Genomic DNA, 23,907 nt, shown 5'->3' on the forward strand with positions numbered 1-23,907 from the left:
TTATATTTTGCTTATTTCACTTAGTAAAAAGTCTTCAAGTCTCATCCATATTGTAGCATGTGTCAGAATTTCCTTTTTATATTGTATACCCAGTAACTTATTTTTATAGCTAAAGTTCTATTTATACTTGATCTTTTAATGTCTGTTACAGAATTTAAAGTGATTTACACATCATCATTATAGCATAACAGTATTCTGTATTTGTCTGTGTATTTACCTTCACCAGTGAGCTTTATAAACTTTCATGTTGTTGTATAGTTTTTTGTTTGTTTAGCATTTTTTTTTTGTAATATAGGTTTAGTATTTTGTTTATCTGGGAATATCTTTATTTCTCCTTGATTTTTAAAGGATCATTTTTTACCAGATACAGTATTCTATTTCCTCTAGCACTTCTATATATCATCCTATTTCTTTACGGCATGCAAGGTTTCTCTGAGAAACCTTATGGGGTCTGCTTGTACATAATGAATTGCTTTCTCTTTTCACCTGCTGTTTTTAATATTCTCCCTTTGTCTTTGACTTTTGACAAATTGATTGTGATGTGTCGCTATGTGGATTTCTTTGGGTTTCTCCTATTGGGAATCTTTTGGGCTTCTTCAGTCCGAGTGTCCATAAACTTCTACATATTCAGGAAGTTCTGGGTCATGCTTTCTTTAAACAAACTTTCTATTCTGTTCTTGCTCTCTCTTCTTATTTCTGGAACTCTCTACAATGTATTTCTTTGTTTCTTCATGTGCTTTTTAACTTTGAAATTTGTGTTTTTAAAGAATCAGTCACTTGTCACAGTCTTTACAGACTAGCTTCATACAGAGGAAGAACCTCAGCATTCAGCCCAGCTGTAGATTTTAGGTGTCTCTGAAACTTTTGGGGGAGGATACAGCTTCCCTGTGGGCAATTTCTCAGAGGCCTGCCAGTTTCTTTTTCAGGAGCTTATAATCTCTTGCTTCCTCTGGTATTTATCTGTGACACTGCACATTCTTTGGTCAAGCTACCCTATTCTGTCTTCTCACCAGCCATCAGGCATTCAAAATATGCCAGTTTCCTATTAGCACCCAAAGTCAGATGAAACAGATACCAATCCTTCAGACAGCTCTCTGAAGAGCTAAAAAGCCAGGCACACATTCCACGTTTTTCCCTCTCATCCGAGGGAGAAGCCTTAAGTCATGAGCCTTTTCCCAACTATTCCAAGCTGTGACAGCTGTAGCAAGCCACCTCCTGCTTTTCTTTGTTCTCAGTGGCTCCCAGACATGCAGACTGTGCTACTTCCATCTGTGCTCCATCCAAGTGAGGTGAGCAGAAACCAGACCTTCGGGCTGCCTCCGAATAGGCAGAACATCTGATACCCATTCCAGTCTTCTCTTTACCCTCTGTGGAAGAAGTTGCTAATTGGAGCATGCACCCTGTGCTGAGCTATGCCTGCTTGAGGGAGGAGCTGACATAAAGTGAAATTACTCCTCTTAACTTACTTCAATGTTTCTGTTCTTGGAATTATGCTTGCCTGGTGTACTGCACTTCTTAACCGGATCTGAGAAATCTCATAAAAGTATTTTGATCTATATATCATTGTTGAATCAGTGCTTCTGTGGGGGACAAAGAGGGGGGCCTTCCCATTCCACCATCTTGCTGACATCTAAGAATTATGTTATTGGATATTTCACATTGTGAATGTTACTTTGTTGAGTGTCTGGATTTTGTTGTTTTCCTTTAAAAATATTTATTTTCATGTTGGTAAGCAGTTCATTTATCGAAGAACCTGCTTGATCTTCCAAAAGCTTTTTAAAGCTTTTTTTAAAAGCGTGATTTAAAATATCTTTTGCTCTAGGGTTAATTTAGCCCTACTAATAAAATATGACCCTTTTACAGTAGTTATTAAATGCCTTAAGTGTTCAGTAATTTGTCAGAACTTGAACATTTCCTGCTTGTGAGTTCTAGAAATTATTTGACCTACAACTTGGTTTGTTCTTTGCCTAATTTTGGATAGTTTAATCCTAAGAATATACTGTTTATTGTTAAATCAAAGAGACTCCATGTAGATTCATGGAACTTTGTCTTTGTTAACTTCCTTCTCTCTGATCCTCTTCCCCACCAATTCCAGTCACCTCAGTCTCTCCAAACTTTGACCTGTCTTCTCAACTTAGCATGATTACTGTATTTTGCTTGGGATCCTGCTTATGATCTGAAAAATGCTTCCAAACACAAATTCATGGCAATTATATGCCTCCCTTTTCTCAAAGAGTTGCTATCTCTTCTTCAGTATCGAAGACATTTGTTCCAAATAGTTTGTTCAATTTTCTGTATTTTTTTCCTCTGTAGAAAAGCATGTCTAGCGCAGTTAATACATTGTGGTTGGAAACGGAAGTCCTCTTTCTGTACATCATCATATTTCATCAGTTCTGTGATATTCAATCATTATTACATTGTTATTGCAATGGCTTCAATTATGAGGAAGAAAATAGGAAAAAACAAAGTGACTCTTGTAAGCCTGTAATTCCTAAGGTAGTATAAGTTGTATAGATGTAATAGTGTGTAATCCATCAGCTACACATGAGCAGCACTCAGACTATCATGGATATCAGCCAGTAAGTATTTTAGAAGAAATTATAAATGCTATTTGATTAATTGAACTGAGTGAAGCAATGTAGTTAGGGGAATTTCTATTATACCAGATGATACTGGATGTCTGTAGATTTTCTTTTTTAGAACTTGGGTTTTTGAGAAGTCAGCTCACAAATCACTTTTTCCAGGAAACTTTTCCTGGTCCTTTTCTCTGTCCTTACATGTTCCTTATCAGTTTATTTGTTTTACCTATTGATTGTATACTACTCGAAGTCAGAGACAGGCTTATTTATATTCATCTTAGCAAGTAGTGTAGCTCTTACAGCATTTGATGATTGATTAAGTGAATGCTGTTTCTTTTCTTCATGGAAAAATAGATTGGGTCTCCACTTGACCAGCTCATCATCCTTTAGCTACACATGACTCTTCAAAGGGAAATAAAGCAGTAAAATGATCCAATATATCAGTTGGTCAAAGTTGAAAGGAAATTTGAGCTAAAGTCAAAAGCTCTCTTTTGGACCAGGCCAAAGAAGAACTTAAGTCAATGTGGTAGTTTCTTGTTGTTTTTTAAAATGTTTATTTCTAGGCTTTTATAAAAAAATTTATTTTTAATCTTTAAGAAATCAGTTATTGAATAGTCACATGAAAGGAATACATTAACTTTGGTGAACACAGAATGCAATATACATATGATGTTATTGAATTGTACACGTGAAACAAAACAAAAACAAAAAATCTGTTATTGTTCTTGCTTATAAATTCAAATAATTCTTTGCCTTCATATTTAGAAAATATTATTTGCAAGTAAATGAAATAAAAACTATTGATTTAAATTTTCTGAGTTACATAAAAGGAATACATTAAGAATTTTATCATATTGCAGTATCTTAATCCCAGTGTATTTTTTCCCAGCCCCTTTTCTAGTTAACATAGATGAGGATTTTCATTTGATTTCCTTAATCAGCAACAGATATTGCATGCTTTCTCTGTGTGAGGTACTGAGTTGGAAACTCTGGATACTTAAAAGAATACAGAATCCAGTCTCTTGTTAATGACTTTATCTATTAGGTCGAACTGTATGACATTGCTGATATTTAACAGTTTTGATTTGTAGAAACAATATCTTTTGTGTCCCCCTAATAAATAAAGAGCAAGATGGATTCTGGGAAAACATAAATAACCATACAGAGCACTAAATTACATGTTATGATTTAGTTACTAAATGGTATAGGAGTTTGAAGGAATAGAGTCCTTACATTACCTTGGATGAGGAAGTTGGGAAAATCTTCATAGAACAGATTGTCAGTTTCAATCTCTAATCAGCCTGAGGGGCTTCTACTGAACATTCAGTTTTTTATTGCTTTTGATAATTGAATGAAACTGGAAAGCCCATCAGAGCAGTTGTATTCTGGGGAATATTTTTTTATTTACAAATTTTAATTCGAATATTTGTTTTTGATTCTCTCCACACACATTTTATTCTTTCAATGCACTTTTTTTATTGTGGTTAAAAAAAAAAAAACCATAAAAATGACCATCCTAACCACTTTTAAGTGTACCATTCATAGTATATTCACATCATTGTCAAATAGATCGCCAGAACTTTTTCATCTTGCAAAACTAAAACTCTACACTTATCAAATAGTAATTCTTCTATTCCCACTTCCTGCAGCCCCTGGCTACCACCATTCTACTTTCTGTCTCTATGGAGACCTTACATAGGTGGAATCTTACCGTATTTATCTTTTTGTGACTGATTCATTTCACTTAGCATAATGTCCTCAAGGTTCATCCATATGTGGCATATGACAGGATTTCCTTTTTTGTATTTTTCAGTTTCCTTTTTAAAAAATTTTTTCAGCATTGAAAAAAGAGTTGTACATAATTAGTGCATACAACTTGATGGGTTGGAGATAAGTATACACTTGTGAACCATCACCACAGACTGTGGCATAAACCTCCAAAAATTTTCTCCCACCCTCTTATTATTATTACAATGGGTTTTGTTTTTTTGTGTGTGTGATAATTAACATAAGATTTTCTCTCTCAGCAAACTTTTTATTATATGAAACAGTGTTGTTAACTATAGGCACTATGTTGTACAGGAGGTCTCTAGGACTTATTCACCTGTGTAACTGAAACTTTGTACCCTTTGACTAATAACTCCCCATTTTGCCCACCACCACCTCCTGAAAACCACCATTTCACTCTGCCTCTATGAGTTTGACTGTTTTATATTCATCACGTAAGTGGTAATGTAGTATTTGTCCTTCTGTGTCTGGGTCATTTCACTTAGCGTAGTATCCTCCTAGGTTCATCTAAGTTGTTGCAAATGTCAGGATTTCCTTCTTTTTTAATGCTGAATGCTATTCCATTGTATATACATACCACATTTTCTTTATTTGTTGATTGATAGACATGTCTTGAATAATGCTGCAGTGAACATGAGAATGTAAATATCTCTTTGAGATCCTGATTTCATGTATTTTGGGTATAACCCAGAAGTGAAATTGCTGAGTCATATGGTAGTTCTATTGTTAGTTCACACTGTTTCCATACATTAGTTTACATTCTCAACTACAGTGAGTGTGCTAGGGATCCCTTTTCTCCATGTTGTCACCTACATTTGTTATCTGTGTGTTTGTTTGTTTTTTAATGAATGCTATCCTGACAGGTGTGAGGTAATATTTTGTTGCAGTTTTGATTTATATTTCCCTCATGATTATAGATGTTGAGCACCTCTTCATCTATATGTTAGCCATCTGTGTACCTTTGGAGAAATGTCTATCTATTCATTCGCTTGGCCCATTTTTAAATTGTATTATTTGTGGGGTTTTTTGCTATTGTGTTTTAAGAGTTCCTTACACGTTTTGAATATTAACCTTTTATTAAATATATGTTTTTTAAATATTTTCTCTCATTCCATAAATCTCCTTTTCATTTTGTTTATTGTTTCCTTTGCTGTGCTGAAGCTTTTTAGTTTCACGTAATCCTGCTTATCTATTTTTGCTTTTGTTGCCTGTGCTTTTGGTGTCATATCCTCTTCTTTTAAGACTGAATAGCAGTCTATGTGGATACCACATTTTCTTTATTCATTCATCTGTCAATGGACATTTGGGTTGCTTCTGTGTTTTAGCTATTATGAATCATGCTACTATTAATCATGCTACTATTAACATGAGTGTGCAAAAATCTTCTTATTACCCTACTTTCAGTTCCTTTGGAAATATAATCAGAATTGAGATTTCTGGATCATATGGTAGTTCTATTTTTAATTTTTTGAGGAATCCCTTTATGTAGAATTTTTCACAAATTTCATTGTTTTTGCTCTTGCTAAGCGGTATCTGAAAAATCTTTATTTGGCTAATATGATGGACCTTCATAATTAATACAGATTTCTTTTTTTTTTTTTTTTGCATATCCAGAGCCCTTGCAGAATCTCCACCATCTGTAAACAACCTAAAGAGTGAACTTGATGATAAAGAGAAGAATAAAGATGAAGGGGAAGTTTGTAACCATGAAAAAAAGGCTGCAGGTATTTGTCTTGAGCCTTATCCAGAAGAGAGAAAGAAGAAACGTTCTGGATTCAGAGACAGAAAAGTATGGAACACAATTTTATAAATTAATCAGAACACTAATTAACCCAAAATTAGAATAATGCAGTTGAGTCTCTTTTATGATGTGCTTCAGATGGTTCACAGTCACTTTGAAGTTACTCACCTCTTTGCTATTTTTCATGTTTTAAGGCAAATGTACTCTTGGAATGTAAAGTTAATGGGGGTAGTAAAAAGGATCTAAGATTAGTAATCGGGATTAACATGTATTTTCATTCTTTCACTCTGACTCCCTAAGGTGATTCTTTCTTTCTGGATCTTTCTGATGTTGAACGTTCACATATATGTTAATTGTGTCTTTGCGGTATTACTTATTTATGATGTCAGGTTCAAAAGGCAGAATAAAATCTCTTTGGAAATATACAGATATTTCCAGAAAATAAACTAATTTTGTGAGGACAGTATAAACTTCAAATGACTTCAGCATTCTATATCTTTAACATAACCTTCTGGTTATACAGCTCTATCTTAGAAAAGTTTTGGTTCCTCTATAATAATGCCTGTGATATTGGGCATTTGAATTCAACAGACATGAATGATGAAAAGTCAAAAAAGAGTGAATTTATTAGATATTTTGTATCTTAACATTAAAATTCGGGAAATTACCTTCACTTGCTAAAATATAGCTAATCAGTGCAATAAGATAATTTGAATTATTTCTGTGTTATGTGTGTTTGTGGCAAGAAGGGTTTCTTTGAGAAATTTGCATCTTCTGTTTGTTTGGAGGAAGTTATTACAAATGTCTTCTCATTTCCCAAATCTATTTCTTATTGAGGTGAATTTGAGCAAATTATGTATCACAAGTAATTGTCAACTATCTCAGTGTTTCCACAGTGATACATTTATTTAATATTTTGTCCTGATTTCAAGGAAAGTTCCAATTTATCTTGCTGCAGCAGTTTCATTTAGAATCAAACTTTTATAAAGTGAAGCTAAAATGACCCAAATAAACATGTGTTTTTGAACCTTCCATTTTCTTCTCCCACTATCTGCTTAGCAGATGTCCATATCTCATACTTCACAGAAAAAAATGAAAGCTATCAGCATAATTAATTTGTAACTCCCATAGCTATAAACGCTTTCTAATCTATGTTTAAAATAGTACTTATTTCTTTCACTACAGTCTCAGTGGAAGAGCTGTTTTTCCTGTTGGAGAATGACCATTCTGTGTATTATCCTGTTTTCCCAAGAACCTATTCAACGCTTATTCCTTCTCTGTGCTCTTTTTACAGTTGCTCTTTGTCTATTCATTCTTTCACATAGTCTACATAGGCATGTTAAAAATTCTTCTATTTTTAATAAATAATAAACCACATTTTTGATCATGCATTTTTTTTCTAGCTACTGTCCCATTTACATTCTTTCCCTGTAATACCAAACTGCTCTAGTCTGAATGCTATTTTTGACATCCTCACTTTTCATTTTATCCTTTTTTTGCTTTTGTTCTTTTATGTTCTCTTGATTTTCATGTAGTATTTCAAATATTCAAGAAGGAAATAAAGACTACTGTAATGAACATACACATACCCAACACTTGTTTTTGACAAGTTTTAATGTTTTGCTATATTTGCTTCATTTTTTTTAAGAAAAAAATGCAATGACTATAAAAGATACATTGCTGTATACTATCCTCAATCTCATTTTTCTCTCTGCCTCTTCAGAGGTAAGCCGGTGTCCTGAACTTGCTGTTTATTATTTCTGTGTATGGCCTGCTTGTTTTATATATTTGATTTTATTTTAGCATATAAAAATATTTTTTAAATATTTTTATTTTTTTTAAATTATTTTAATTAGTTTCAGGTATACAGAACATTGGCTAGACTCCTATATAGTTCATAAAATGATCTCCTCAGTTGCTCCCTTTCTCCCCTGACCCTCCATCTAGCCAATGTATTAATGCTAACTGTATTCTCTATGCCATGCTCCCAATCCCCATGGTCATCCATCAGCTACTAATTTGCACTTCTTTAACCTTTTGCCCCATTCTCTTAGCCCCCCAAACCTCCCTCCATTCCGTCTGTCACCAAATTGTCCACTACATTTGTGAGTCTGTTTTTGATTATTCTTTTTATTCCTTAGATTCCACATAAGTGAAATCATATAGTGTTTATCTTTCTCTGTCTGACTTAAAAACTTTCTAGGTCCATCAAAGCAGTATCTTTTTCCATCCCCTTCCTTTTCATATGTTGGGGTCTTGTTTTCTTACCCTTTCTATCTTTTGGTTGGAGCACTTAATTCTTTTCCATTTTAGATACTTACTAGGTACTTATGTAGTTGTTACCATTCTTTTTTCCTGTTTTTGATACGTGTTTTTTCTTCTTAAAGAAGTCCCTCCAACATTTCCTGTAATACTGGCTTGGTAGTGATAAATTCCATTACCTTATTTTGTCTAGGAAGCTCTTTATCTGTCCTTCATCTCTAAATGATAGCTTTGCTAGATAAAGGATTCTTGGTTATAGATCCTGGGTCTTCCTCCTGTCAAATATTTTATGCCAAGCCCTCTGTCCTGCATAGTTTCTTTTGAAAAATCAGCTGTCAGTTGTATGGGTGTTCCCTTATATGTAATTTGTTTTTCTCTTGCTGCTTTTAATATCCTTTCTTTGTATTTAACCTTTGGCATTTTAATTATGATGTGTCTTGGTGTGGGCCTCTGGATTCCTGGTTTTTGGGATTCTCTGACCTTTCTGGGATTTTATGTCCGCTTCCTTCACCAGGTTAGGGAAGTTTTCCATCATTATTTCTTCAACATGTGATTTCCTTCAGTTACACCGATTAGATAGATATTTGGACCCTTCATTGTGTCTCATGGTCTCCTTAAATTATTTTTATAGTCTTGGCATCTTATCTCTTGCTATGCTGATTGTGTGTCCTTGGCTTTCCCGTCTTCTAGATAGGGCATTTGATCCTCTTTATTCATTTTGTTTATTCCTTTGTTTATTCCATTTAATATACTTCTCATCTCAGATAATGTGTTCTTCATTTCAGACTGGTTTCCTTTTAATAATTTCCACCTCCATTTTTATGTTTTTTAATTCTTGGTTGAAGTTCTCACTGAATTTTTCTACACTTCCCAAAAGTTCATTGAGCATCTTTATAACCAGTGTTTTGAACTCTGCATCTGTTAGATTACTTGACTCCATTATTCCTGGGTCTCTGTTCTTTTCTCTCATATGGTTTCTGCTTCTTTGTCTTTTCATTTGGCTGCCTTTCCATGTCTGTTTCTATGTACTAAGCAAAGCTCCTAAGTCTCCCAGTCTTATTAGTGTGGATTTGTGTACTATGTGTCCAGTGGCACAGTCCTGAGAGGGGTTCAGCTGCAGGCCAAATATAGTCCAGGCCTCCCTCCCTCCTGGACCACCTGTTAAGATTCAGCAAGCAATCCACAGATGCTGTGCTTATAGTTGCCTCAAAAGGCCACGCTAGAAACCGAGGCCAGCTGCCTCCAGTGTGGGTCTAGGCGCTGCTCAGCAAGGAGCACCTGACTTGCTGAGGATACACTTGAGTGTGGTTTGGGTGGGGCTGCGAGTTAGGGGAGGCTAGCTTTCAGGGAATCCCTCTGGGTGTAGCGACCTTTGTTATCCAGTTTGATGATATCATTGCTATGACAGCACTATGTCTGGAGCACTGATGGGAGGTAGAGCTCAACGTGGAAATATGGTTACCACCGGCACTTCTGTACAGGGCAAGTCTTGCCTCGGCCCTCACTCCAACAGTGTCTTCCCGGAAGTCTCTGGTGCCCCCTGTGTGTAGCCCAGTCGGCACTGGCGCTCAGAGCGAGCAGGTCCGGCTCAGTGAAAATCCTCTCATGGATACAGCCCCTTTAAGAGGCATCTGCCTGCTGCTGCCGCAGCCTCCATCCCATTCAGTCGCTCGAGACCAGGCAGCCTCACATCCTCGCCCTGTCCTACCTTCTGCTGTTGTAGGGCGATTTCTTGGGTTTCTCCCTAATTGTATGGTTTATTCATCTAGATCCCAGGCAGTTTTCCTTGCTGCTGCTCCTAGTTTCTGTCACAATTTTGATTTGCTCGCCAGAGGGATGAACAGAGCCTCTATCATCTATGGTATTTTTTTCTTCTTGCAAAAAAAAATTTTACAGGTGCGAAGAGTTAGGACAGTCATATCATTTAATTTATGTGTACGATTTTTGTTTGTGCATCCTTCTCTTTTTAGTTTCTTAATTTTTAATTTTTTAACTTTTTATTTTATTGTCCATTCTGAAACTTCAAGTCCTTAATTTTGAAGTTTGTTGTGATATCTAAGAAATCATTGCTAAATCCAATATTGTGAAACTTTTGTCCTATATTTTCTTCTAGGAATTTTATAATTTTAGGTCTTTCATTTTGGTCTTTGATTTATTTTGAATTAATTTTTGAATATAGAGTTGGATAGGGTGCAACATCATTTTTTTGCACGTGGATATCCAATTTTTCCATCACCATTTGTTAAAAAGACTGCCCTTTTTCCATTGAATGCTTGTGGTGCCCTTATCAATTTGACCATGTGTGTGAGAGTTTATTTCTGGGCTGTCTATTTTATTTCATTGGTCTATCTTTGTCTGTCTTTATGGCGGTATCACATTTTTTTCATAACTGTAGCTTTGCAATACATTTTGAAATTAGGAATTGGGTGGTCTCCAACTTTGTTTTTCTTTTTCAAAATTATTTTGGCTATTCAGAGTTCTTTGAAATTCCATGATGAACATTTAGATTGTTTTCATACCTTGGCTATTGTGAATATGTTGCAATGAACATGGAAATACAGATGTCTCTTCAAGATAGGAATTTCATTTCCTTTTGGACATATACACAAAGATGGGATTTCTAGATCATATGGTAGTTCTGTTTTTAATTTCTTGAGGAACTCCCATATTGTTTTCCATAATAGCAAAGGGGTGCCCTCTCTCTACATTCTCGCCAACATTTGTTATCTTTTTTCTTCTTAATGATAACCATTATAATGTGAAATGGTAACTCATTGTGGTATTGATTTGCATTTCCCTGTTGAGCACCTTTTCATGTGCCTGTCCGCCGTTTGGATATCTTCCTTGGAAAAATGTCTATTTAGGTCCTCTGCCAATTCTTTCATTGGATTGTTTATTGTTTCGGTTTTGAGTAATATGAGTTCTTTATATATTTTGAATAGTAACCCCTTATCCAGTATGTGATTTGCAGATATTTTCCCCTATTACATCAGTTGCTTTTTCATTTTTTGATTGTGTTCTTAGCTATGCAGAAGCTTTTTAATTTGATGTAATCCCACTTGTTGATTTTTTGCTTTTGTTTCTTTTGCTTTTGGAATTAAATCTAAAAACTCATTGCCAAGACTGATTGAGCTTACCACCTATATTTTCTTCAGAAGAAGGCAGGGAGGTGGGTATTTTTGTTTTCTCCCCCTGCACTGATCCAAGGTGATAGCCACTGTGAGTCCTCTAATGCCTATTAAGAACTGTTTTGTTTTCTGTGGTCTTCTGGGTCTGTGGATGCACTTCCCATTGGCTTTCGGAGCTAGCTGTTTAGGGGCATATCCCTCAGGTAGGAGTCTTAAAAGTTGGGATGCTGGATGTGAAGTCTAATCCCTTCGCTCCTCAGGAGGAAGCTGGGATTTGAGAGTCCCCTTCCAATTATATGGCACTGTGCTGGAGGTGGAGTCTATGGCGAGAGTGTATTTCAGCCTTTCCTACCCGTTTCAATGTGGATATTTTCTTATTTACCCAATATATAGGCATTATTCAGCTAGTAATTGTTCCATGGAGGAGGGGAGTCCAGGATCCTTCAATGTCACTATCTTGGAATGAACAGCATCTTTATAGTAAGTCAGATAATTTAGTTCAGTACAGTTGTAAATTTTAAACTGATTGATAGGAAAACATGAACACTAAAAGATCCTAAGGAAATTACTCAGGTGACTAGAAAAACCAAGTAAGTTTTCTTATTACACAAATAACAGAATAAATATAAAACAGAAGGAAAGTAATATTTATTGAGCATTTTCTGTCTGCCTGCCAGACATAGTATATAATTATATATATATATATAATTATATATATACATGCATGCATATATGTGTGTGTATGTGTATATACAGACATTTTTGCCTGTATACACATGTATATATACATACCTAATACCTGGAGTAAATAGAGTAACTTGTCTAAAGTAATATAGCTGGTTACTTATAGAGGAAAGTTACTTATAGAAGAAAGAATCATATAAATTTAATTCTAAAACCTTGCTCTTTTCACTGAATTCTTCTAACATAACATGCTTTGGTTACAAAATTTTGTTCATGGTATGCCCTAGATTTGCTAACATCATGCCATTTCAGATTTTTAAAGACATTCCTGAGCCTGATTCCTCATTTATCTGTTTGAATGGCGATTACTAGTTTGCTGGTTGTCCACTGAATGGAAGTGATGTGAGGCACTTTTAGGCCCAGCTTATAAAGTCTACCACAGGGTTTTTCAGTGCTCTTTCTCCCTTTCCTGAGAATGGTCATGATTATAATTGACCGCATATTGGTTACCTTCAGCTTGAGTTCATTTTTTTCTGTTTAAAAATTTTTTTTCCAGGGCATGTAGTTCCCAGGGCTATGAACCAAAAAATTGGGAGGGGCCTGTTTTCCCCCAGGCACATATATTGGGGGTGAACTGGGAGTTCTTCCACCAACGTTGGTCTGGGCCCTTGTGTGTGGTCTCCTGGGCTTTCCTAAAGACTTGGACAACAGAGGCTGTAGCACAGCCTAGACTTGGCCTCCATACGTGACCCTGGGTCAGCAAGGGAAGTTGAATAAAACTACGGGAAAGGAGAGGTGCCCTACAGGCAGACATGGGGTGGGGACAGATCAGACCCTTAGGATGGAAGACTGTATCTTGGGGTCCCCAGCTACAGGTAGGACCTGTGGTATTGGATGCGGCGAAATGTGCAGGGGAGGGTTAGGGTTACATAGCCCCAGAGGAGGGTTTCTAGGCATAGTTGGCCTGTAGAAGGCACAAGTCTGGATAGTGCCAGCCACCCAAACAGTTCATTCACCCTGCCGCCTTACAGACTACAGCACCACTAGGCCCATAGCCCCAACCTATCAATACCACTGTAGGGATCGAGGACATGCCTCTCAGCTTGAGATTCTATTAGCATTTTAACCTCAGCAAGACACTATTAAAAAAAAAAAAAAACTTTAATTATGAACATTTGAATTTTTAAAAATAATTGTTTTACTGTAGAATAATACACAGATATAGGAATCCAGTAAATCCAGTAAATTTCATTTTTTATAGTTTTATTACCCAAATGTGTATCCCTAGACATATAGATTAACTTTGCCTATTTTGTTTTGAGGATGTCTTTTAAGCACAGGGAACAGAACCCAGGCCATTTCACCAATAAGGTCTCCTACTGTTGAGACTTTACTGATGTTTATTTTTAGTGAAATTCAGCATGTTCCTCTGTTCCCTGTATTATGTGACTATTGGCACCTCAATTTTGAGGCTTGTTCAGGCTCAGATTTGATTCTTGTGGCAAGACTATAGGTTGTACTCTATTCTTTTATCAGGAGGCACCTAATCACTAGTTGCCATTCTTTTTGTGATATTAGTAGCTATTGATGTCAATAGCTAGATCTGTTAATTCATTGGGGTTGCAAAATGTTGATTTTTTTTTTTTTTTTTTAGTGAGCCTTTTATTGTTGTGTGCCTTTTTTTTTTTCTTAACTGAAGGTCCCTTACTGGTCCTGCTTCCGTGAGTGGCTATGACCAGATGGAAAAGGGGAGGGGTCATCTCTACAACATTTCATTTATACACTAAACAGACAAGCATAGTCACTATTGTGGTTAGAAGTTGGCAGCATGGGAAAAGGGAAGAACAGGTGGGGATTTGGGATGTTGTTTAAAAAACTACAGACCTCCCCCAAACTGGGATGCCTGAGGGAAACATGGTCTGCTTCAACCCAAGAGGAATCAGAAGATCAAAAGCAGTTTGGGAAGGCCAGAACCCAGGGATAGAGGAGGAGGAAGGTCTAAGGGATGTGAGGGACCATTTGTCATGGATGAAGAGATTGCCCCCTTCCTGCAGAGATTCGTTCAACCCCTCCAGTCTGGCAGGAAGGGGGCAGGCAAAATGGTAATATTCTAATTCTATCATGTCTTTTACATTTATAAATTGGAATACTTTCCCTCATCTGTTATTTGGTTGCAAATACAGTTTGCCTCTCTGGTGTAGTTAGAAAACATAACATTTGATTTTTTTTTCATTTGTTCTTTCTACTTCTTCTTTACCTCCCCCCTCTTACCCTTCTTCCTCCTCCTTCGTCTTCCTCTTCTTCCTCCTCCTCTTTCTTTCCCCCACTTCTTCCCCTTCCTCTTCTCCCTTCCTCCTCCTCTTCTTCATTTTATTAAATTTATTGGAGTGACAGTATCTGAATCTTGATCCTTAACATCATGATGCTCAAGAACGTTTTAAGTAAATGATAGAATGTAACTATTATAATCCCTTTGTAAGTTTTTCTACAGGCCAAACTTTCCAAAATCCTTCAACAGTTTTCTATATATCTTAGCTTCCAAGCCTTTGTTATCTTGGATGCTATATTCTAAACCATATATATAATAATTTGTTAGTGTTCCTTTTCATATGACCACTTAAAAGGAGGCAGCTCCATATCAGTTGATATAGAATGATCTCCAAGATACATTCTAAGTAGGAAAAAAGCTAAATATATACTATATAGTATGTCTTTACTAAACTCTACCAATGCAGGCATGCAAAAAGTATATTACTTTTTTTTCATCTATTGTTTCAAACAAAGACTAATTAGTAGTACTAAACAGCATAATTTAGTCACTCTTGTAACCACAGAATCTGATTTTCAATATGAAAGTCAGTGACTTCTAAGTTGTCTTTCTGCCTTTCTCTTGTATATGATTAACTTTTTAGCTCACAAAGCTATCTTTAGCAATAGCTACAGCTTATACCCTAAACATTGCAAGACAATTATTTTTTGTTGTTATTCAGAACAAGTAGACAGATGGCCTAGAGAAAGTCATTTCTACTGTAGCCAATATTACCCGGCAGACAGTTGTAGTATAATATAAAATGCCTTTGATTTAAGGTCTATAACTAAGTCTCCAGGCTGCTAAGGGGTTGAAAATCCCCTTAGTGTGTTTGCCCCATCCCATATCTTTTGATAAAATCTCTAAATCAGTATTCAGGTTTTAATGAAAGTTGGCAAATTAATCCTTTCTTAGTTACTGACAGCACATCTGGTAGTGGAATCAAGACTGTAGTTAAAGGAGCAATATGGAAAAATGGCATAGATGATAGAAGCTTCGTTCATCTCATGACTCTTGCAACCACCTCAAAGTTATGACGGAAGCACAGAATAAACAGCAAGCAGAGTCACCTGGGGTATAGATGAACAGAAGCCCTACAACTAGGGAGAGAAATAAGAAATCACCCTGCAAGGGTTGGAGGTAGGAGGGGGTGAAGACATGAGGCTGCCCAGTCCCCAGCGGCTGAGTGGGACAGAGGCTATGGCTGCTGCAGTTGTTCCTCTTAAAGAAGCCGTGTCCATGACCGGACTTTTGCAGTGACAGACTCACTTGCTCTGAGCACCAGCTACAGGTTGGAGAGAGGGCCAGAGGCGAAGCTTTTCCTGGGCAGAAGTACTGGTGTTATCCATTGTTCTTCTGTCGAGCCCTCCCTATCCCAGTGTGCAGATGCAGGACCGCCATGGCTGAGACATTATCCAACTAGAAAACAAGTTGCACTGCCAGATCATTCCCTGAAACTCTGCCTCTCCCAACTCACATCTCTACCCAAGCCACATCCAATATGTCCTTGATAAGTCCTGTGCCATTCGGTGATCAGAGCCAAGAGTCGCACTGGTGGCCCCAGAAGGATAGGGCTAAACTTGGCCTGCAGCTGAACCTCTCTCAGGACTGCGCTGCTGGGCACCTAGTACACAAGGCCATGCAGTAAGAACGGGAGACTTAGGGGCTTTGCTTAGTACTTAGAAACAGACACAAAAAGGCAGCCAAAATGGGAAGGCAAAGAAGCAGAGACCATATGAGAAAACAGAACAGAGACCCAGGAATAATGGAATCAAGCAATATAACAGATGCAGAGTTCAAAACAATGGTTATAAACATGCTCAATGAAATTAAGGAAAGTGTAGATGAACTCAGCGAGAACTTTAACAAAGAGATAAAAAAAAAAAACATAAAAATGGAAATGGAAATTATAAAAGGGAACCAGTCAGAAATGAAGAATACATTATCTGAGGGTGGCTCCATAGTGTAGTAGTTAGCATTTCTGCTTTACACTCAGAAGCTCCTGGGTTCATACCCCAGGTGGCACCATGGACCATACCCCAGGGGCACCAGGCCTTGGGGGCGCCAGACCTCGGGGGCACACGGGCGGAGATGCCCTATCTTCAGAGATCCAGTTCTTAAGGGGAGATGGCAACATCCGTAGGTCAGGGGTGGAAGTGGAGGGGGAGCGGATTAAAGAGGGGGAAAAAAAATACGTTATCTGAGTTGAAGAGTATATTAGAGAGAATCAACAGAGTGGTTAAAGAAGAGAATTGAACCACTGATACAGAGGATGGAAAAGCCAAGGACACCCAATCAGAATGGCAAGAAAAGAGTAACCAAGAATATAATAGTAATTTAAGAAGCCTATAGGAGAAAATTAAGGGTAACAACATTTGTGTCATTGGGGTACCTGAAAAAAGAGAACAAGAAGTCAAATATATATTTGAAGAAATAATAATGAAAACTTCCCTAACCTGGTGAAGGAAATAGACATACAATCCCAGAAAGCTCACAGTCCTCCCATCAAAAAAAAAAAAAAAAAAATGAAAAAAAGAAAAAAAAAAGAACCCAAAGAGGCCCCTGCCAAGACACGTCATAATTAAAATGCCAAGGTTAACTACAAGCAGAGATTCTTCAAAGCAGCAAGAGAAAAGCAATTAGTTACCTACAAGGGATCACCCATAAGAGTGACAACTGATTTCTCAAAAGAAACTTTGCAGAACAGAAGGGTTTGGCACAAAATATTCAATGTGATGAAAACCCAGGATCTACAACCAAGAATATCCTGTAAAGCTATAATTTAGAGTCGAAGGACAGATGAAGAGCTTCCCAGACAAAAATAAGCTAAAGAAATTCATCAGCACCAAGTCAGTATTACAGAAATTTTTGGAGTGACTTCTTCAAGACGAAAAAACATGTATCAAAAACATGAATAAAAAATGGTAAAAACTACGTTCCTCTCAACAAGTACCTCAAATAGAAAAGGAATAAGTGCTCCAACCAAAAGATAGGGAAGCTGAATGGATAAGAAAACAAAGCCCCTACATATGTTGCCTACAAGAGACTCACTTCAGATTAAAAGATACACATAGACTAAAAGGAAAGGGAAAAAGATATTGCCTTCAAGGACCTAGAGGGTATGGTGCTGAATGAAGTAAATCAGATAAAGACAAATACTACATGATTTCACATACATATGGACTCTAAAGAACAAAATAAACAATAAAAAGATGGAAACAAACTCATAGATACAGAGACTATTTTGAGGGCTACTAGGTGGGAGGGGGTGTTGGGGGCCGGTGAAAAATGGCAAAGGGATTAAGAAGTATAAATGGATAGATAAAAAATAGTCATGGATATATAAAATGCAGCATAAGGAATATAGTCAACAGTATTGTAAAAATAATGTAAAGGGGAAGAGGGGTACTAGATTTAGTGAAGTGACCACTTCATGAGTTATATAGATCTCTAATCATTATGCTATACAACTGAAATTAATATATTATTATATACCAGTTATAATTGGGGGGAAAATGCAGTGAACTGTCCAATGTGAATATGAGCAATTGTATATTATACTTGAATAAAGCTGGGGGAGAGGGAGAGCGGAATAAAGGCTATAGTTAAACAGCTGCTATGAGTGACCTCAAAGTGACCATCTATCTAGGACTGACAGTTACAGTAATTGCTATGTCAATATGGTAAATTAAAAACATTAATAATGTTTCACTTAGTATTAGTGAATTACTTTATAGACGTTGAACTGAAGGGTTTTTAGTTTCAATTGCCTTGACACATTTTCTAACCAGTTATTTATATGATTCTATTTATATTGATTATCACAACATATAAAATTTAAGTATGAAAGAATCTCTTCACCAGAGTATTATGTAATTGGTATTTTAGTAAAAAAGATTTCTCTCATACCTAAATTTTTAAATTCTCATACGCATAAATTATAGTATTTTATATATTCCATGCACAGAATGGGGGGTTGGATTCCAGATAAAAAAATGTGTTTTCATATTAACATTATGCTCTTTTAGTTAAATGTAAGCCTTATTTGATTTTGTTCCTATTCAAAGATTTGCTTGTGTTCTTCCCAACTCTGCCTTTTTCTAAATATGTGTATGTAAATGTCTCTGGCAGTTTTTATTAAAGTCAAAAGTAAAAGTCTTACTGCTTGAGACCTGTTAAAAATTGAGCTTTCATGATATGTAATTTTATTTTTTTATGCTATTATTTAATATACTTTGTATTTGAAAGACTGTTAGCAGTTCAGATCTCTGAAGCCCCAAGTCTGTTGGTTTTAGGATTCAGGAAATTATATAGAAGTTAAAACTTAAAATCAATCCCTTTTTAAAAACTTGGTATTTAAGAACCTATAATGCCTATAGTATATGGCATTATACTTTGTTACTGAGGTCTTTTGACATTTTTCAGTTTTGCTAGCTTTCAGTGATTTAAGAAATTAGAAAATTTTTCAGAAAAAAATTTAAACAAAAGTTACACAAACATTGCCTCAAATGGACTATGAATGGCATATTGTAAGAAAGAGCTTCAAAAGATTTTGAAATTCAAGTTCTAATATAAAAAATCAAGTTATAGAAAAAAAGATATAAAATTTCCCCAAAAATAAGATACAAAATATGAAAATGAGAATTGCTTAATATTAATCTTCGCTGAATTTCTGATTTTAGGTAATGGAATATGAGAATAGAATTCGAGCATATTCCACACCTGACAAAATCTTCCGATATTTTGCCACTTTGAAGATAATCAGTGAGCCTGGTGAATCTGAAGTGTTTATGACTCCACAAGATTTCGTGCGATCCATAACACCCAATGAAAAGCAACCAGAAAGTAAGTTGCTAAAGTTAAAAAGAATATATTTATTTTGTTATATGCTACTTTGTTTCTTTCTGTGTATTGCCTAAACTTTATAGATTCATGCAATAATTCTATTCACCTGTGTAGCTACTGACCATCAGGTATTATGATAGGCTTTAGGAGTACAGAAGAGGAGCCTGCAGTCTAAGCGGCAGTCCTCAATCAGGGAAAAGAGTTGAGGAGGTTCTACTCCTATGGCAGAGAGATTCATTGCCTATAGTGAGAATGTTCCTGAAAGCAGTGCCATCAAGTTACTCTTTAATGAGGAAGAGAGAGACAGTAACAGATAATTTCAACAATGTAGTGGTTTTTTAAAGAACAAGGGTGCTGTGGCAATATAAAGAAGAGGCAGTTAGCCAAATCTGAAAGTTTGGGGAATGGATTATAGAAAATACATCTAAGTTTGGATAAAAGACAAAGAATAGTGAAAAAGATGTTTCATTAATAAGAAACAGCCTGAACAAATGAGATATGAGGAAATAAAATAAATGATTTAATATTATAAGTTAAATGTAACAATTTACAAATTATATGGGAGACATGATGGCAAAAACGACAGTAAAGAGTTCGAAGAATTAATCCTTCCACTGAAGCAATCATTAAGCTGCCAGAAATGGACAGAAGCAGCCTTTTTGAAACTCTGGAATCTAATTTAAAAAAAAAATTTATAGCTGCTAAATTTTGTTAAGAAAGTATTATGTGGCCTTTTGCTTACCTGCCTATCACACTATTTCCCAGCTCACCAACAGCGTTGGGGATAGCAGCACACATTCCTAATGTGGCTTACTGGTGATGGGGAGTTCAGTGGTAGGGACAGGGGCAATATAGACTTCATTCTCAAAAAATCATGGTTGTGCATTTTGATTGATTTGGCAGCTCCCTGAGGGACCAGCACCAAGGCTTCCCTTTTTTGTCACCCACCTCAAGCTGCACTGGCTTCCCAGGTGTCATGTACTGAAAAAAATTTAAAAACATATACTACCTGTAGCTGCCAGGCCAAGAGAGGGCAGATGGGACAACAGCACACAGACTGAAAATCCTAGGAAGGCAGAAGCTGAGGACAAAAACATTTCAGGAGATAACTTAGAAGGGCTACCGCATATACAGTGATATCCAAAGTGCAGTGTGCATGCTCAGGGCCAAATACATCTTTAGAAAGGACTTGAGTGGGCTTGAACGTCTTACTATTTTTGTGCTCCATGCAAGAAGGAGTTGAAAATTAAGGCAAAGTTGTAGGAAAGCTAGCTAAATATCAAAGAAGGGCCCCAGGTCAGAGCCGGTCTGCCAACAGCATTTAAGGAAATCTCTCTCAGGTCACTTGCTGACTGCTTAGGTAATAGAACAGAAACCTCAATGACAACACATTGAGAAGCAATATAGTCTTTGCAAAAATAGTTTGGAAAAATCACTAAGCAAAGTGATGACAGTAGTCCTCAACAAGTTACAACATCACACCCTGGGAAGCAGGAAGAATTTGATTTTATGGTTATAGTGTTGTAATATTCAGAATGTCCAATTTTCAATACAAAAATTGCATGGCGTATCACTAATTAAGAATATATGACCCATTAACAGAAAAGAAAAGAAAAGAAATTGACAAAGAAAAGAAAAGAAACTATCCTGAGGGAAGCCTAAGGCATTGCACTTACTTTACAAAGAGTTTAAATCAACTATTTTAAATATGCTCGAAGAACTAGATACAAATAACTGTAGGAAACAAGGAGACTGTCTTAATAAAAAGAGAATATCCATAAAAAACAGAACATTTTTAAAAAGGAACCAAATAGAAATTCTTTAACTGAAAAGTACAGTAGCTGAACTTAAAAAATTAACTAGAGGAGTTCAGCATCAGATTTGAGCAGGCAGAGAAAGAATCAGAGAACTTGAAGGTAGGTCAATTTATATTATCGAATCTGAGGAGCAGAAAGCAAAAAATATGAATAAAAGTGAACAGAGCCTGAGATACTTGTGGGACACCATCAAGTGTACCAACATGCATAATGGAAGTCCCCGAAGGAGAAATTAAGACATTACCAGATGATCAAAGGAGGAAGGTTGTTGCTAATAGACCTTCCCTTTAAGCTGAAATGGAAGGATACTAGACAGTAACTCAAAGCCATACAAAGAAATTTTCAAATAATGAAGACCAGTAAAAGTAACTGCAGTGGGTAATGTAAAAGCCAGTATTGTTTTATTTTTGGTTTGTAATTCCTTTCTGTTTCCTATATAATTTAAAGGTAAGTTTAAAAAACGAGTCAGTTTCTTAACTTCATACCTTATAGAAATTTTAAAAAAAGATGAGCAAACAAAACCCAAAAAGATTGGAATATCCACTACTTTTTTGTGAAGCTTCTCATGCTTATAAAAATGTTAATAAAATTTGTATGCCTATTAGAAAACAAAAATTGCCAAAATAAGGAAATAACAAAAGTTAAAACAGAGATAAATGAAATGGAAAATAGAAAAACAATAGAATCAGTTAAACCAAAAATTGGTTCTTAGAAAAGATCAATAAAATTGAGAATCCTTTATCTAGAAAAAAAAGAAGCAAATAGATAAAATCAGACATTATTACCTACTTTATAAAAAATAAAAGAGATTATGAGAGAATATTATGAACAATTATATTCCAACAAATTAGCTAGGTGAAATAAATAAATACCTAGAAACACCCAAACTACCAAAAGTGAAAACAACTCTTAGAACTCAACAAAAGACAGAAAACCCAATTAACAAATGGACAAAGCACTTGAATAAACATTTCTCCAAATGAGATATACAAACAGCCATTAAGAACATGAAAAAATGAAAAGAAGCATATTCTGCCTTTATGACTTCAATATCGTCTTATTTTTAAAATTTCGTTCTGTTTCCTGACATCTCTTTCTTTTGCAATCAATGGTTCATTTTGTTCAGGGCAGGCTTCTAGAAGATGAAACACATTTTAGACAAGGAGAATGTGTAACTAAATGTGTAGAAGGAGAAATGCAAAAAACTTCCTCTGGGAGCGATGATAATTTGATCATTATAATACTGTGGGCATAGTTAAGATAAGGGTCTGAACTAGCAGGAATACAATGAGTACTCAAAGAAAAGAACTGAGTAATTATGCAAGAAAAATAAGTATAATTGGGAACTGATTTCCCCACTCTAAAAACTCCCACAACACCCTTTTACTGAATTAATTGTATGCTCCCTTGTAATGTTAATATTTACATGCATATGTCTAACCAAACTGTGATTCTTCAAGGCAAGAATTGTATCTTACTCATTCTTTAATAGAAATTTATTGATCAAGCACTATTCCAAATGCTGGGGTAAAAGCAACAGCAAATACAAAGAATCCCTGCCCTCAAGGACACTTATATTTGTTTACATCTTTCACAGTGCTTAGAATTCAGTGCTAGGTATTCCCAAGGTAATATTTATTATTTAACCCAATTTTAAAAGGTAATATCTGTTTAGGTGTGTTGCAAAAATTTATTTTGATATTAAACTCTTATCTCTTTAACTTGATACAAAAATTATTATGTATTCAGATTGAATTAATATCCCACACCTCATTTAGAGATAATTAGCACCTAATGTAATGAAGAGAGCACCACCCTGGGAAGAGTCCAGGGTTCTAGTTTGGCTCTACTGTGAAATAGGTTTGCACATGAGCTTTTACCCTCTTTTTCTTCTCAAGGCCTCACTTCTCATATGTGAAATAAAAAGTATTTTTTAGCACTGACACTTAGAGTCTGAAAATACAACAAAATTTTCATTCCTGTGACTTTTGAATAATGATGCAGCTAAACTATCTTTTACATTTAATTGAATGATGAAAAACAAAACTGAGAATTGTCGTTTTATGTTTCATTTGAGTTATAATCAGTTATAAATATTTACTTATGTAAATATATGTAAATATATATAAATATTTGAGTTATAAATATATTTTTTTCTCTTTTTCAGACTTGGGCCTGGATCAGTATATAATAAAACGATTTGATGGGAAGGTGAGCAAACTATGACGTTGAGATATATATCCTGCTTATTAAGAAGATAAAATTCTTCTAGAATTATTTTATGAGAGATTTCTGAATGCCTGTCTGTCTTATCAAAATAGTATGTCGCTTAGGTTGGGGGGCCTGTAAATGCCTTCAGATGCTTCTACAGAAGTTCTGCTTAATTCTTGTATTTTTCCATACAAAGACAACATGGATTGTCTGCTGATCATATTGAAACTAATTCAGTGTATGTTGACATTTGAGTTTTAATTCAAAAGCAATAATGAAAGTTAATAAGCCCCCTAATATTGCATTTCGTATAAAAACACCTGTCTGATTTGACCTTTCTCAAACTTTGATAGTATATAGCAGTAATCTTAACTAGAAAATTACAGAAGTCCTTACTAGTGCTTTTATAATAATTATGAAGACAAGACACCCAAATTGACATAAGTTTGCATTATACTTTCAATTCTTTCCTGAATAAATAATATACTAAGCCATTCTTAAGTATAGAAAATGAAATTTTCCATTTTATTATCTCAAAACAGTT

At 35.6% G+C, this 23,907-nt stretch overlaps 1 protein-coding gene across 4 annotated transcripts in view; it reads left to right on the forward strand.

Annotated features, from left to right (window-relative positions):
• The window catches only part of MICU1 (mitochondrial calcium uptake 1), a 183,148-nt gene that overhangs the window by 41,765 nt on the left and 117,476 nt on the right, over positions 1-23,907 (forward strand). For all 4 annotated transcript variants that reach the window (XM_036223805.1, XM_016162281.2, XM_016162283.2 and 1 more), the window contains exons 3-5: positions 5,982-6,156; positions 19,173-19,335; positions 23,320-23,363. In XM_036223805.1, coding sequence (XP_036079698.1) covers positions 5,982-6,156; positions 19,173-19,335; positions 23,320-23,363 — 382 coding nt within the window. The remainder of the gene's footprint in view (positions 1-5,981; positions 6,157-19,172; positions 19,336-23,319; positions 23,364-23,907) is intronic.

Source organism: Rousettus aegyptiacus, unplaced genomic scaffold, assembly GCF_014176215.1.
Source record: "Rousettus aegyptiacus isolate mRouAeg1 unplaced genomic scaffold, mRouAeg1.p scaffold_m13_p_6, whole genome shotgun sequence".
NCBI lineage: Eukaryota > Metazoa > Chordata > Mammalia > Chiroptera > Pteropodidae > Rousettus > Rousettus aegyptiacus.